Source organism: Nyctereutes procyonoides, unplaced genomic scaffold, assembly GCF_905146905.1.
Source record: "Nyctereutes procyonoides isolate TBG_1078 unplaced genomic scaffold, NYPRO_anot_genome, whole genome shotgun sequence".
In the NCBI taxonomy this organism is placed as follows: Eukaryota; Metazoa; Chordata; class Mammalia; order Carnivora; family Canidae; genus Nyctereutes; species Nyctereutes procyonoides.
In genome coordinates this window covers 7,943,135-7,959,407 of record NW_026575155.1, presented here as the reverse complement: position 1 = coordinate 7,959,407, position 16,273 = coordinate 7,943,135, and the positions used below count along the sequence as shown (strand labels likewise).

Below are 16,273 nucleotides of genomic sequence, written 5' to 3'. Positions count from 1 at the left end.
GTGTTCTAACCCCCTTCTTGTGGGGTAGAGATGGGTTTTATCCCTGGGACTCTGGCCATTGCTCCCCATGAATCCCCTCCTGGCATTACTAGGATGGTATTCAATAATTCTGTAATTATTTGCTTACTGTCTGTTTCCCCGCTTGAGTCTGGAGAACAAGAATTTGTCTTCTTTTCCACTGTCTTCCCAATGCCCAGTCCAGTTACTTGGCTTCACAGAAACAAATGAACTAATGAACAGATGAATTAATTAACCAACTGAAAGAGGCCTGGAAACACTTTAGGAGCGAGAGCCTGGAGCAGTCAGATTCAAGGTCACCTTGAGGCAGGCAGGAACAAGCTAGAACCTGACAGTGGCCCACCACCAAACGAGCTTCCAGGGAACAAAGGGTGACTGTCCTCTGCCCAAATCAACGGGATCTCCTAAGCTGATGCATTAGAGGAGTAAAGGCAACAGAAAAAAAACCCACAGTTTTAAGCTGAGTGTCTTTCTCTCTCTCTTTTTTTTTTTTTTTTTTGGAAAAAATAAACAGAAGGGTTCTTCACAGAGTCCTTACAGGGGAAGCGGGTGGCTGAGGCATGCAGCAGGAGGAAGAAAAGTTCTGGACCATCAACATCTCTGATCACAGACACAGAGTCAAGAAGGAGGCCCCACCGAAGTCACACTTGGATGCCAGGTGCCCAGTGCCAGGGAGGGCACGGTGGCTGCCAGGACCGGCTCGGGCACACACAGGGGGCATTCACAGCCCATGGCCACAGCCACTCCTGCCTGCCCACCCTGCACATCCCCCGCACCCCCCGGCAGCAAACAGAACTCTCTGTCTCGGTTCCTGATTCAAGCCTGCACAGAATTAACTGTAATAATTGGCAGGTGTGCTGCTGGCTTCTGGGTTTCAATTCACCAGGGGCTCATGAAAACTGGATGTTGTGCGCAGCCAGTATTTAGCTTGGGCTCTGAGAAGCTTCAGCTTTCCATGACGAGAGGCGAAGTGTGTGGCTGCAGCTGCCCTGGGCAAACAAGAATTCCAGAACAGTCTTGGAGAAAGAGGCCCCTCTGGCCAACAATCAATTTGCTCCTTGGGGAAAGAGGAGGAAATAGCCCTTGACCCGTTGCCCTTCTCAGGAGCACAAAATAATGGAGAAGAAAGGAGTCTTTCTGGGAGTCCCTCCCCCCTCCACCCCTCAGGAATGGAAGAGAGTGGTCATCACTTCCAGAAATTTCCTAGGGCATGAATGCCCTTGGACTTCTTTCCAAGAATACCTATGATGATAAAGATGCTTATTGCAACCCAGAGTTGAGCCACCATCCACCTATACTGTGGACAGTAGAGGAGCCAGCCACCTCCACTGTGGCGCCTCTGCTGCTTGCCCATTGCAGACTTCACTAATCAAGAGTGGTCATCTTTTCTACAGAGCCTTAGACATGAGCTTGGAATCCTCAACCCTGTGCCCCAGGAAGCCATTACAATGAATAGGAGTTGGCATGAGAGATGAAAAAATATTTGCCACTTCTATTTTAGTAACTCAGAAGAGGCCAAAGTTAGAATCTCATCAGAAGGTTTTTTGCAAGGACGGGAGTCAAGTGATGTCCTACCACAGACTGTGGCTTTGATGCCAATTATTGCCCAAACAGAGAATCCTTATCACTGCCCTCCAAAGAGCTGGCTCTGACGATGATTCTCAGAGAAGGGAATGCTAGATGGGATTTCACTGGGGACCCAGGCACGGTGGCCCAGGGCTGGGACAGTCAATGCCAAGGTCATATCCTTTCTGCTCATCACACCCACACTCGAAGCTGTTCCCCGACTGGTGTTTTTGCCCCTGGTCTGCTATAGCAGGGACAGAGCTGGCCACCGACCTGACATCCTTTCAGGAGACAGCTGCCTATGCGTTGTGGCCTCCTACCATGTGTCACCCCACCGCTCTTTCTCAGAAGGTCTGCTTGGGCCATTTTTTTGTAGGAACTAATGTGTAGTGCTGGTGAAGGACGACTCCAGCTTCCAGAGCTGAGAAACAAGAAAGAAGTGGCATCCTTTGGGTCAAGCCCACCTTCTCCATGGAAGAGGCCCTTTGTTCACAATCCAGGTAACACCAGCTGCTCCTTCATGGACCATTGTCCTTGTGACCTTGGGCTTCCTTCCAACAGGCTTTGGGAAGGTGTCTCCTTCCAGATGCCCTTTCCTACCCCTGTTTTATGTTTCATCAGAGACCAGAGCCTGAATAGTACCTCCTGCTGCTCAGCCCAATGACACGGGGAGGATCTTCCTCTGCTATGACAAGTTGGTGCTGTGTCCAGAGCACTTACCTAATACCCTAAGGAGGAGGGAGGACTTAGCAGCCGCTCACTCCTTACCTCACTGCTTGGGTTCCTGAGTCACACTCCCTGGGACTTGGGCAGTCACATTAGCTCTGTAGGTCTGTGCCCTCCCCTGCAAACAGGCAGAATGACACCACCTTCTAGGATTGCTATGAGGACCAAATGAGAGTGTCTGCACAAAATGCTAGCATGCAATAAGCAACAAATGGGTACGAGCTTTATTAATATGAGGTAGATATACTCCAGCTATGACACCTCTCCTATGCATTTTTTAAAGTAAAAATGCTCATAACACAAATTTTATAATTTTGAAGTGTATAATTCAGTGGCATTAAGTATCTTTACAGTGTGCAACCATCACCATGATCTCGTCCCAGAACTTTCTATAACCCCAAATGAAACCCTGCACCCACTAAACAGTCCCTCTGTTTTTTTTCCCTCCCTCCCAGCCCCCGACAACCACTAATCTGCTCTCTGTGTCTATGGATTTGCCTGTTCTGGACATTTCAAATAAATAGAATCATGCAGTATGTGGTCTCTTGTGTCTGGTTTCTTCCACTTAGCATCATGTTTTCAAGGTTCATCCATGCTGTAAAATATATATCAGTACTTCATTCCTTTTTATGACCAAATAATACTCCATGGTATGGATAGACCATATTTTGTTGATCTATTCATCTGTTGATGAACAGTTGGGTTCTTTCGACTTTTGGCTGTTGTGAAAAATGTGCTGTGAATAGTTGTGAGCAAGAATGTGTTTGGATACCTGTTTTCAGTTTTGGGGGTATACATCTAGGAGTGGCACTATTGGGTCAGATGGTAATTCTATGTTTAACTTATTGAGAAATCACCAACACTTTTGCACAGCGGCTCTACCATCCTATATTCCCATCAGCAATGTAGGAGGGTTTTAACTTTTCCACAGCCTCAACAACACTTGCTATTTCCCTCCCTTAAAAAAAAAAATCTGGCCATCCTAATCCTCTTACACTGTTGGTGGGAATGCAAACTGGTGCAGCCACTCTGGAAAACAGTATGGAGTTTCCTCAAAAAGTTTAAAGTAGAGCTACCCTGTGACCCAGCAATGGCACTACTAGGTTTTTACCCGAAAGATGCAAATGTTGTGATCTGAAGGGGCACCTGCACCCGAATATTCATAGCAGCCATGTCCAAAAGAGCCAATCTGTGGAAAGAGTCCAGATGTCCATCAACAGATGAATGGATAAAGATGACGTGGTGTATATATATGCATATATATCACTCACATGCATATATATATATATATATGAAATGCAATACGACTCAGTCATCAAAAAAGTGAAATCTTGCTGTTTGCAATGATGTGAATGGAACTAGAGGGTATTATGCTAAGCAAAATAAGTCAGTCAGAGAAAGACAATTCTAATATGATCTCACTCATATGTGGAATTTAAGAAAAAACAGAGGATCTTAGGGAAAGGAAGGGAAAAATAAAATAGGATGAAATCAGAAAGGGAGACAAATATAAGAGACTCTTAATCATAGGAAACAAACTGAGGGTTGCTGGAGGAGAGGCGCATGGGGGGATGGGGTGATTGGGTGATGGACTTTAAGGAGGGCACGTGATGTAATGAGCACTGGGTGTTGTATAAGACTAATGAATCACTGACCTCTACTTCTGAAACTAATAATACATTATATGTTAATTAATTGAATTTAAATTTAAAAAAAAATCTGGCCATCCTAGTGGGTTTGAAGTGGTGTCTCATTGTGGGTTTGATTTGCATTCCTCTGATGACTAATGACATTGAGCATCTCTTCATGTGCTTGTTGGCCATTTGTGTATCTTCTTTGGAGAAATGGCTACTCAAGTCCTTTACTCATGCTTTAATTGGGTTGTTTGTCTTCTTGTGGTTTCTCCTATAAATTTTGGGTCATCTTCTAACCAATGGGGTTAGAAAAAAGAATCAAAAGACATGAAAGTGTGTGTGTGTGTGTGTGTGTGTGTGTGTGTGTGTGTGTTTCCAAACTCCCTGTATAACCTGGAGGTGCAGGAAATAAAGCAAGTTCCTTTATGTTGTCTAGAACTTGTCTTCCTTCTGATCATTACTGCTCTGATCTGCTTTATTACCTAGATCCTAAATTTTAAAAGCCCTCTTAATTATGTTCAGTCTTTCTAAAAAAAAAGAAAAGAAAAGAAAAGAAAGAAAGAAAGAAAGAAAGAAAGAAAGAAAGAAAGAAAGAAAAACAAAATAAACCCAAATTCTAAGTCTCCAAGATTTTTCTTCCATGGCCTCTGAGAATATGGGGTGGTGGTGATTTTGTAACCTCAAGGCAAAAGGGGACATCTCAGCATTCTTGGTGTGGTGACTTTTGCCTTCTCTGGACTCCTGGGCCATATCCCTTGTCTGCTGGCTGAGCCTCACACACTGGAAATGGTGGCCAAAGGCCGTGGCCATGTGGTCAGTCTCCTTGGCTCCATCAGAGCCCACCTGCTCCTGGTGACTTGGCCTTCCCTTTGAGGTCTGGCTGTGACTTCTCCTGGGCCTTCCTCTCAGAGATCCCACCTTATCCCAGCCAGCCTTTGGCTCCTCCTGAGTCTCACATTCACCACAGACAGGTAAACCAAGGACAGCTCAGGAATGCTATAGCCTCAGGCCTTCCTGCCACACTACCCTGCACCACCTTATCTGTGTGGATGATCTACCTTCCCCCCACCTCCCCTGCTAGGAAGCTGCAGAATCCTCCCTGAGACCTGAAGAGGGAACAAGTGGAATGACAGCATCCTTGCTGCTCACAGGAGAGAGAATTCAGGATGTGGTAACCAAATAGGTCCTTGAAGGACAGGGAAGTGTCTTAGGGTGGGAACTCTTCCTTCTGAGTCTTTTTCACTCCTCAGAGCACCTAACAGCGTTAGACAAAGAGGAGGTGCTCAAGCCACCAGCTTGAGTTGACCATGACAAATGAAAACGTTGGGAGGTTGAAGGCAACAGCTCAGTGGCTATTTATTTTTGAGTTAGAGGAAACACTCACCTCTAACCACCCAAGTCCATCTCTATCATTGACCATGAACTCCCCTAACTTACTGCCCATGAAGTGACAAAGGTACAGGGTCAATATTTATATTGCTTCTCTGCCCATCTTGCAGGTCAGAAAAAGGAATATTCTCCTCCTCTAGGAAGCTAATTCTCCTACCTGTGCTCATAATTTCCCAATCCTCCATCCTCTTTGAGATCTAGACCAGAATCCCAGAAGCTCAAAGAGAGGATGCCCTTCTCAGATCTGTAGAACAGTGGTTGACCAGTTGGTTTACTGCTGACACCTAAAAGCAGAAACTGCTGAATCTTCCATTACTTGCTTCTTTTGCCACTGCTTGATAAATGTGCTTATCCTGATCTGCCTGCCAGTGGACTACAGAGTCAGGAACATTTAAGGGTCTGTGATGAGAGGGAGAAAGATCAAGCTTTCAACCCAAGAGGCCCCTGTTGGAGCAGGATGGACAGAAGAGGCTTGAACAAAGGAGTAATGAGAATGCTCAAGAGGACACAGAGCTTAAGAAAAGGACTTCTAGGAACTAAAAGAACTTCACTTTTTTATTTTAAAAACTTGGGAAATAAACTGAAAGGAAGACGATCGCTGCTTATCAGTGAATTAAAGGTCTAGGAGATCAAGCAGAAGAAAGGCTTATAATATGAAAACACAAACATTTGGAAATCAGGAGGAAACAGTAGAGATTTAGAGGACAAAAAAGGAGATATGATGTTCAAATAATAGAAGTTCCAGAGGGAGAGAGAGAGAGAGAGAGAGAGAGAGAGAGAGAGAGAACGAAGAACAGATGGAGGAGAAGTAATATTTAAACAAATAACAGAAGAAAATTTCCATGGTCTGATATGAGACTTAAGACTGTAGGTTGAAAGGCCCAAGTCCCATACAGGGTTATTTTTTTAAAGACACACACCTAGATATATCTTGGGGAAATCTTGGAATTCCAAGGACAAAAAAAAAAAAAAATCCTTACCAAGATGAAAGAGGATGAAGAGATATGAAGGGAGATACAACTTTTTCTTCCTATATCTTTGCATTGTTTCACTTGTAAAAATGAGTACTCGTTTTAAAATTGACAAAGAAAAATATTTTAATGGGTTTCTAATGATTCTCATTTATCTATGGATCCTCTTGACCAATGTCTAAAGACATGCATAACTCTGGACCCAATGCCTAATTGTCCTATTTTTCTGGTTCAGCCTCTCACATCTAGGTCCTGGCCAGCCTGAGATCCCTCAGACCAACAAGCACTTCTCACACTTTTACTTTGAGCCTGGGACAGTGTTTGACATTGATACGCAGAGGTGAGGAAGCATGGTTCCTACACTCAAGGAATGTAAGCTAAGAGTGAGCTGAATTTGCTCATTGGGGAAGGCCTCTGGGCCTTTGCTCCTGGCAGCTTATCTGGGTAAGTGGTGACACCTAAAAGATCATGCCTATTGTTTCCATCAGCCTGCCGAGGACCCCCCTCAAAGGAAGGTGGCCGGACCTTATAACACTATGGTCTCCATGACAACTTCAGGATGGCATTAGCAGTGACCAAGCCGAGGTTCTTCTGAGTCAAGATGGGTGACTTGGCCTTCCCCCACCCATCCCAGCTTCTTTCCTTTTTCCCTCCGTCCACCTTCCACATCATCCCAGTCATAATGTATGCTGAGATTCCTTTATTTCAGGAATACATTCTATATTTGAAAGTTGGCTCACCCTCTGGGTTTGCTTTCCAAAGGCAATGGAAAACAGTCCCCAAAGGCAGGCCACTGGAGCAGTGTCACCCAGGGGGGTGGGACAAGGAACTGGTCGAGGTTAAGAACCAAAGAGAATTAAAAGAGGAGACTCTGAATAGGAGGGTTCCTCCCTTCTTCTCTGATCCAAGGAGCAAGATGGGGTTATAGGAAGCTTAAGGGAAGCTAGCAGGAGAAGCAGCAGGGAGGACTGTGGAGGTGGCCTCTATAGGAAGAATCGTGGAAGGCCACCACCCAGGAGACTGTCCTGCCGAGCCAGGATCTGCCAGGGGCAGCTCAAGAGGGTGGTAAATGATCCTCAGTGAGACAGGAACATTGTCAAAATAGGGTTTTGATGAAATAGGACAAAATAGGGTTTCCAAAGACCACTTGTGGCTGCAGAGCTAATGTATTTGCATATCTGGAGGTACCTGGCTAGGTAAAGGGTTCAGCTTCCCAGGTGTTCAGTGACTCCAAATAACACCAGATATATCTTTAGCATGGGGTAATAAACTCACACTCCCTTCTTGTTTGCCATCACCTCTTCCCTCCTTGCCATTCCAAAGCCCATCTCTCTGATTTCCTCTCTACCTCTCCGGTCAGAAGCTGACCAAGACCTGGAGCTTGGGACTCTTCCTCACCCCAAAGCTTCTTCTCAATGTTAGAGGCCAAGAAACAGGACCATGGTCATCCCTCCTTCTTTCTTCCTGAGATATGCAGCTGAGCTGGAGCAAAGACCCCAGAGGCCCAAATGAGGAAATGTCAAGGCATCCCAGGGCAGCTCAAGGCCACGTTGCCAACATGGCCAAGGTCTGAGCCAAAGGACATAAAGAAACAGGCTTTCCATGGAGAGTATCTTCAAGGATTTGCACTCCTGCCCAGTTGACAAAAGCCCCAAAGTGTTGGCCCAGGGAAGGAGTGCCAGCTTTATGTTTAGTCTGGCACTGATCTAACAGGCCTGCAAGGATCAGCAAGCAGCGAGTGTGGGTTTCAAGGCCCCTGAGTACCCATGTTTATCTTCAGGCTCAGATCCAAGAGCTCAGAAATGTGTCCATTTCAAAATAATAATTACAATAGTCTTTCTTCAGGAAGATCCAGACTTTGGAATCCATGTCAAAGTACAGTGGGACAAAACAGCCTAAGAGAATGTGATTTGGGTGCATGAAGAATGGAGTTTAATATAAGAATTTGCAGAATTCATGTGGGCTTCTCACTCACCTCAGCAAGAAAGGGATATGAAAACATTATAATTGGAAGAGATAATTAGGGAAAAGGCTGGAGCATAATGTTTTGCAAAATTGGATGTTTCAGCTGGTTCTGGTCATTGGACAATAGAAGGACCAGCATTTGGATATTCAATTACCTCCTAAAGCTGAGGACCAGTTGAACATATTTGGTTCCGGAAATGTCCCAATGAAGCAAGAGAAAAATGGAACAAAAGGCTTTGGCAGGGGCCAAGCCATTCTCACAGCTGCAGAAATGGAAGACAAATCCCAGAACACCCTCCACCCCATCCCAAACCCAGCCCCCACATGGCCTCAGGAGAGCACATGAAGCAGAGCTTCACCATGGCTTGGCTCACAATCGCATGCGCCCCCCAGGAAGACTTCCTCCGTTGGCCCACCCTAACCCTAAGACACACCATCTCTGTCTCACTAAGAATGAGAAATACTGAAATAACCTTTCTGACTGTTGGCACCAGGCACCCAGGCACCCACCAATTGGCTTCCCTGCCTCCTTATAGAAAAATGCCAACTTCCCAACCACACACTGACATTCCTGGCAGAGAGAGCCTTATTATTCTACCTGAAACACCGAGAAACAAAGCCAGTCAAGAAATTTGCCTATTGGGATTGCAAAGCTTTGAATGCCATCAGTCATGTGGAAAATGTTGAGCCGAGCCCGGCGGAGTCCTCCAAGGCCTTCATGCAAACAACAAAAGGCTGCTGAGAACGTTCAAGCCTGCGTGGAGGAGGAATAGCGAATCACAAAACCAGGCCCTGGCCTCCTCCGATGGCCCTAATGAGGACCAGGTGACCACGAATGAATGCGACCACACTGCATTCGCGTTTGTCAAATCTGAGATTACTGCGGAGCCTGGAATGAATGAGTCTACAAACAAGAAAATCTATCTGTTCAGGAGCTGGAAAGAATAGGATGTGGAAAAGGCGGGGGGTGTCATCAATTACTTGTGGTTCTCAGAGAGCCAAGAATTATGCTTGGAAGTACAACTTCTGAGCATCTGGAGAAGTCTTTGGTCAGCATCCTAAGTCTTCTGGATAATATCAAAATCATCCAGACCATCCAAGCGAGGCCAGATGGAGGCAATATTGTGTAGTGTGCAAACTTGTCTTGGGCCCCTCTCTGCCCTCCCCCTGCTTCTTGCCCATCTTCCTGGGGGGCTGGGGGGCACACACCCTCCACCACCAACAAGAACGGCTCAGAGTCTCACCTTCTTGCCTGCCAAAATCTGCTCCTAAGAAGGGATGAGATCCAACTACCCTTGCACTAATCACAGGGTAAGTATTAAATGATTTACACTGTAGTGGGAATTGGTGCCTTCACATCAAGGATCACAATTCTAATTGTTGAAACTGAGGCATTAGCTGAGAGGAGAGGACACAGGGGTCACAGTGACAAAGCCAACGAGGCTTTGGAGGAGGGAGAGTGACACTCACCCAGCTCTGCTCTTCACTTCTTGTGGGGCCTTGGACACCGGCCTCTCTCTCTCTTGGTCTCAGTCTCCTTCCTTCCAGAAGGAAGGACGTGACTGTGGTTGCTTCAGCAGCACACACACTAAAATTGGAAGTATACAGAGAAGACTAGCATGGCCCCTGCACCAGGAGGGACATGATTTAGGGGACTTGAGCGTTCCTTCCATCTTGACCAGTTCATGGGCAGCCGGCCAGCGGGAGCTTCTTGTGAGCCCCCCAAGAAGTAGTGAGGCATGTTTATGGATATGGGGAGACCCAACAGGAGGTGCTGCAGCACCCCTGTGGAACAGCCTGCCACCCCCTCCGGGAAGGTGGGCCATGGGGTCTGCTGGGCCCTGGAGGACAGAGCACAAGGGATGACTCTCATGATGCCCATGGGAGCATTTGGGGTCCCACTGATACTTGGGCTGGGGCCGCTCCTGTGTCCCTAGAGGAGGCCTCTGGCCCTCGATTTTACCCCCTGCAGGGGTTCCACACATACTGCAGCTTAGATCAGTGGCTCAGCTTTGCCAGGATAAAAGATAGCCCCCAGAATTGTGCAAGGCCATGGCCCTGCCTTTTACCCCAAATCATTCCCAAGCAACATTGTACATGTTGGGAGTTCTACTGTCCCCGCAGACTGTGTCACCTCTATCATGTCTTCTTCTCTTCCCTCATAGGCAGAGCCCATCTCCCTCCTCTTCCTCTCTCTCTGCGCATCGCCCAGGAAGGGCACCCCAATGTGCTCCATAAACCCTACCGACCTGATCAGACTAGAAGTCAGGACCATGAACGACCATTCCTTGTTATTCACAAATGTTGTGGGGGTTTTTTATTTTTGTCTCTTTTTTAACGAGAGGTATTTGGGTGGCTGGGAAAGAGGTTTTTAAATAATTTTTTACAGCTAACGAAGAATTTTTAAATATCCTTTACAACAAAAGGCCTCTTTGAAGCTGGGTCTGCCAAGCTTGGACACAACAGACACCCTGTTGACTTGCTACAAATTGTTTACTTTGCTGCAAACTGAATGCAGAGAGAGGGTTTCTTGTGTCCGGGGTTGCATACATGTCAGCCTCGAAAAGAATTCAAGTAACTCTAGCCCCATTCCACATGCTCTACCCCAACTATGCGCTATGGAATGATGTTGTGTTTGGAGCAGATTCCATCCATCTGATTTGGCCCTGGAGTGGGGTGCAGGGTGGCTGGGTCTCTTATTTCAACTCTGTATTTTAGACCCTAGGGTGAAGAAAATGAATTCAGCATTTTTGACCTGTATAAAAGACTCAAGACTTCACTTGAGATGGAAGAGAGGGTGTGTAGGAAAGAGGGAGGGTGAGACCCTCTCTCTCCTCGCTCTCCTCACTCTCCTTGCAGCTTATTTTGGGGAGATACTCCTCATTCTCTGACCTCCCCACATGCCCCCCTGCCCCCTGCCCAGGGTCTGACATTAAAGAGAATACATCTTCCCTGCTTTCAGGGTGGGAGGGTCCAATAGACTCTACCGCCATGCCAATGGCATCATTTTCCAAAGTTCACCCTACTTGCTGTCTGATTTGGGCAACACTGTGTACCCCCAAAATTCATGCACTGAAACCCTAACCCCCAGTATCTCCAAATGTCTTTGGCAGTGGAGCTTTTAAAGAAGCAATGAAGTTAAAATGCTTCCCTTAGGGTGGGCTCTAATCTAGCTGACTGGAGCCCTCATAAGAGGAATTTTGGACACACACAGAGACACCAGGGGTGCACGTGCGTGAAACAAAGACCACACCAGGACACAATGAGAAGATGGCCATCTACAAGCCGAGGAGATTGGTCTCGGAAGAAACCAACCCTGCAGACACCTTGATGTTGGATGTCTAGCCTCCAGAACCGTGTGAAATAAATTTCTGACGTTTAAGCCAGCCAATCTGTCATATTTTGTACGGGGCCCTAGCAGTTTAATATGATGTCAAAAGGACAGGGACCCCTGGAGCTGTCTCCTCTTTCTTCCTCATCTATAAATAAAAATATCTGCCTTGCAGGACTCGTGAGAGTTAAGCTTGCAGATGACAGGGTACCTGGGGCAGGGTCTGACACGGACATTCACTAAATAATTGTGAATGCTAACATTATTACTTTGAGAGACCAATCAGTGTTTATATGCTACTTACGGACTCCACCCAGCGTCACTCCTAGAATCTCTGCTGATTTGATGGTTTACTACGAAAGAATTTGGCATTGTTGGCAACCTTGGAGATCTCAGCCTCTGGGCCACCACGTTGCCCATTTCCAGGGAGCCCAATCACGGGGCTTGTCATCTCTAAACCAATCCCTTCTTCATGACTTTATGTCCTCAACAATTTCACAGAAAGTCAGTATTTCATAGCCTCCATTGACAAGACAAAAGTTTGTTGAAGGTCTATATAAGTTATATCCACAAAGTTATTCATCTTCATGTCAAACTCTAAGAAATTAGGTGTGATTTTACCCTGATAAAATGTTTTCTTTCCCACAGAGAAATGCTTTTTTTTTTTTTTTTAAAGTATTGGTTGATTTTGTTTTCTCTCATACCTGTGCTTTGTGACATGCTGGAGAGGCAAGGTTCACATACTGAGCCCTCTGTTATGCAGTAGGGCTTCCGGGGACACTGTGACCACACGTAATGATGGGTTACATCCTTCACCAACAGTCTTGGCCATTGATCTACATTTAGCTTGCTCGTCTTCGAAAACACTGGACTTTGACCACCTCTGAATTTAAACCTCCAGTCTGATAAATTAGAATCCCCCCGCCCCAGAGTTCTCGAATGCTGGCTTAGATCCTGGCCGCATACCACTTCTCTTCCTTAATATCTCTAAATGAAAAGACCCTCTTAGCCTTCAGTGTCTGATGGCCACAGAGTTTCTGCCCAGTTGGATAAATCTTTCTATAAACACTCCAGCCCTGCAAAGTTAGCTCACCACAGTAGCTAGTTCATATTTCGCCTCTCTGTCTGAGTGAGACAGACACAACAAAAAATTGGTAAATGGTACCAGCAGAGATAAATGTACGGTATTATGTTTAATTAATGTTTTTCAACTGTTACACGATGCTCTCACTCCTGACTGATAACTTCACCCTCAGGAGTGTAGAGAAGGCTGTGGCCCTGAAAAGAGAGTTGTCTTCATTTATACTAGCTATAGCTTTCCATCTTCAAGAACTACTTTTCTCCATATCTGATGTCTCTTCCCTGCACTTGGCCTCAGGAAAGCAGCGTGCACGGCTCTCCCCAGGGCCAGCTCTCTACCTAAACCCTGGTCTACTGTGTCCTCCCCTCGGAGGACCTTCCTGTCACCCCTTCCTCAGTCTCTCCCTTCCCACACACAGGCTTCTTTCTGACATTACAAAACCATCTTCTCCTGAGCCCACTGTCTTCACTAGTGGACCACGTCTCACAGCCAACATCCTTTTTTAAAAACTTAATTTTTCAATTTTTATTGAGATATAAGTGACATACAACCTTGTAGAAGTTTGAAGCGTACGGCATGCTTAACTGATGCATTTATATATTGCCATGTGATTACTTCCAGAGCATTAGCTAGCCCCTCTCTCCTGTCATATAATTACCATTTCTCTTTGTGGTGAGAAGAGTTAAGATCGAATCTCGCAGCAGCTTTGAACTTTATTATACAGTGTTACTGACTATAGTCTCTCCGGTGTGCATTAGATCTCTGGGACTATTTTATCTGCTACTTGCAAGTTTGTACCTTTAAATACATTTCCCACTTCGGCTCACCGCCCACCCCCCACTGCCAGCCCCTGGTAACCACCATTCTACTCTTTGTTTTTATAAGTTCTGCTGTTTTTAGATTCCGTATCTAAGTGAAATCCTACAGTTTATGTCTTTCTCTGTCTAATTTCACTTAGCATAATGCCCTCAAGATCCACTCATATCTCAAATGGCAAGATACCCTCCGTTATCATGGCTGGATAACATTCCCACCCACCACCGCCCCTTCCCATACCATCAGAGACCTCAGGGCCCACTCTACACCACCCTAATGCACTGATGAGTGCCCCAGAATTCTCAACTCTAGCCAGGCCATTGCTTATTATTCTGTCCTCACAGCAAACCTACAGGTTAGGTACTGTGCCTGCCCTCATTCCCATTTCACAGGTGACAAAACTGAGTCCCACAAGGGGTAAGCTATCCTTTCCCAGGAGTCACTGTCTTAAAAAGTAGCAGAGCTAGAACTCAGTCACATGGAGTCTGGCCCCACTAGCATGTTCTTCCTCATGTCTATATCTGTTCCCCTCTTACTGTCGGTGTCGGCTCAACTACATGGCCCTTGGGCAGAGAAGACTCCCTAACCCAAAGCAACCCTGGACCAGAGGGGCTAACCTCCTCCAGGGAACTCTGAATAGTCTGGAGAAAACCTTGACATTGCTGGCTAAGGCCCCTGATCCAACCAGGAGGGTATCATGGATATCATGGGAATGTTATCCAGCCATGATAACAGAGGGTATCTTGCCATTTGAGATACCACCTCTTCCAAATCAGCTCTGCTGCACCCATTTTTCCTTCTGAGTTGAGAGGAACCCCATCTTGTCCCAAGGAATGCAGAAAAGAGGGGGAGCTATGCCCTAGACTTTGAGTGGACTGCCTGGTTTCAGTCCTGGCCCCTCCACTTACTCACTGTGTGGCTTAGGATAAGTTACTGAACCTCTCTGTTCCTGGGACTTCACATTTGTAAAATGGAGATGATAATAGCACCTCTCTCTCGAGGAGATTATAAAGATGAAATGAAGCAGCACGGTATGAACCCTGAGTAAGCACACTAGTGGATCTAGAAATGTCCCTTCTTTTAGAGGTAATATTTTAGTGCGAGGCTCTTACAGGTGGAAAACACTCGAAGAGCTAAAGAAACACATATCTAACTGTAGAATTCCAGGCACCCTGGAAGGCCATGGGTCTTTCCTTGCAAGCTCCAAATCATTTCACCCACATTCCCCAACTATGCTCACAGCTCAAGTAATAGCCACCAAGCTGGTTTGCACAAAGTGGCCAATCGCTTCTAGCCAACACTGGCTCAAAGTTTTCATTAGTTTGATGTGTGCAGGTTACTTAAAAGGGCTCCGTGGAAGACTTACTTCTGCAGGCATGACCATTACTCCAGAAAGGCAACGAGAGCAAGGCAGGGCCCAGCCCCAGGGTAGCTTACTCGGCCTTGCATGAATTCTGTCCACAGAGTGCGGAGCAGGGCGGAGGGGCCTGTGCAGATCTCTTCTCCTTCCATTTTTTCTGCTGTGCACAGTTGGACCTGTTACTGGTCCTGATCACGATGCCTTGTTTATTGATTCCACAGGCTCAGGACCAGAGCATGATGAATATCGCTTTTCCACTGGGGCTAAAGTCACAGGGCCAAAAGACAGAGGCCGTCATCCAGAAAACAAAATTGTTTTTGTCTGAATGTGCCATTGGAGATACTCTGAAAAACAGGCTTTTCAGGTGATCATGGAATTTAAGCAAAGCCAGGCTCTGGCTTGAATTATCCGCATAATTGCCCTAGTTCTCTAGCACGTCCGTGTGGATGCGACCTCACAAATCTCCAGCTCATCTAAAGGAGGTTTGAAGTCAGGCAACAATAGTGATGATGCCAATTTAATAAAGGAAGAACGAGGCAATGCTGAGCGTCCAGCTTAGCAACAGCCTGGTGTTGAAGGACTTCCTCTGGCAGAGGTTTGATGAATGTTTTTATTGCGAGTTGTCCACAATAATCCTGGAAGGTGTCATTCCCGCCTTGAGGATCACCTCAGTCCTGATGATCCTCGGTCCTGAATGAGCTTGTCATCTGGGATGTCTTTCTTTGCTGGGAGGGCCCCTTGTTCCCCTGCTGCTGGGGGTGTCCACGCAGGCAGGTTCTTGAGGTCAACCGTCCGCCCTCTATTGACCAAACTGGCCGCCATCCTGCAATGTCAGTGTCTTCTGACATGTCTTTCCTGTCCCTGCCTTTGGCAAGCTGGGCAGAGTTACCTGCCCCTGGGGCATCCAGAGTACCCAAGCACATCACCAACCCCCACCAAGACCACAGCCAGGACCCCAGTAGGAAACAAGGGGCCTGGCAAGAGGGGATCATTCAAGGAGGAGATAATTACAAAGGTGTGCCCTGGCTGTAGGGTGGTGGAGGACTGCCGTGTTGGTGTTATCTTGGCTTCTCCATCCACCAGGCTGGCCGAAGGAAGAAGCAGTCCCTAGAACATGGAACAGGAGGGTCCTGTGGAACAGGCCACCTTGAGAGGAGCTATGAGGGACACAGCTTGCCAAAACCGCTTCACAGTGAGAGGCCAGAGAAGTCAGACCAGGTGCCGCCCCACTGCTGGCTTCTAATCTTAGGCTGAGCACTTTGCTAGCTGAAGCCAACAAGAAGATAGTCTCTTCCATCCCATCTATGAGTCCATATAGGTCAGGCCCTCAGGGCAGGAAGCAGGGATGGGGGAGGGTGTAGGGTGGATGTAGCAAGGTTCAGAGGGAGATTTTGCAAACACAAAAATCAAAATTCC

At 46.6% G+C, this 16,273-nt stretch overlaps 1 protein-coding gene and 1 pseudogene across 2 annotated transcripts in view; one reads left to right on the top strand and one right to left on the bottom strand.

Moving 5' to 3' along the window:
- The window catches only part of KCNE2 (potassium voltage-gated channel subfamily E regulatory subunit 2), a 112,701-nt gene that overhangs the window by 21,262 nt on the left and 75,166 nt on the right, over window positions 1–16,273 (bottom strand). Inside the window, exon 1 of one of the 2 annotated variants that reach the window (XM_055313735.1) lies at window positions 14,864–14,919. The exons of the other annotated variant lie outside the window; for it this stretch is intronic. Within the exon in view, the coding sequence (XP_055169710.1) occupies window positions 14,864–14,881 (18 nt within the window). The 5' untranslated portion in view covers window positions 14,882–14,919. Of the gene's footprint in view, window positions 1–14,863; window positions 14,920–16,273 lie in introns of those variants that run through there. 2 annotated transcript variants of the gene reach the window in all.
- LOC129502265 (U6 spliceosomal RNA) lies at window positions 9,838–9,938 on the top strand (annotated as a pseudogene).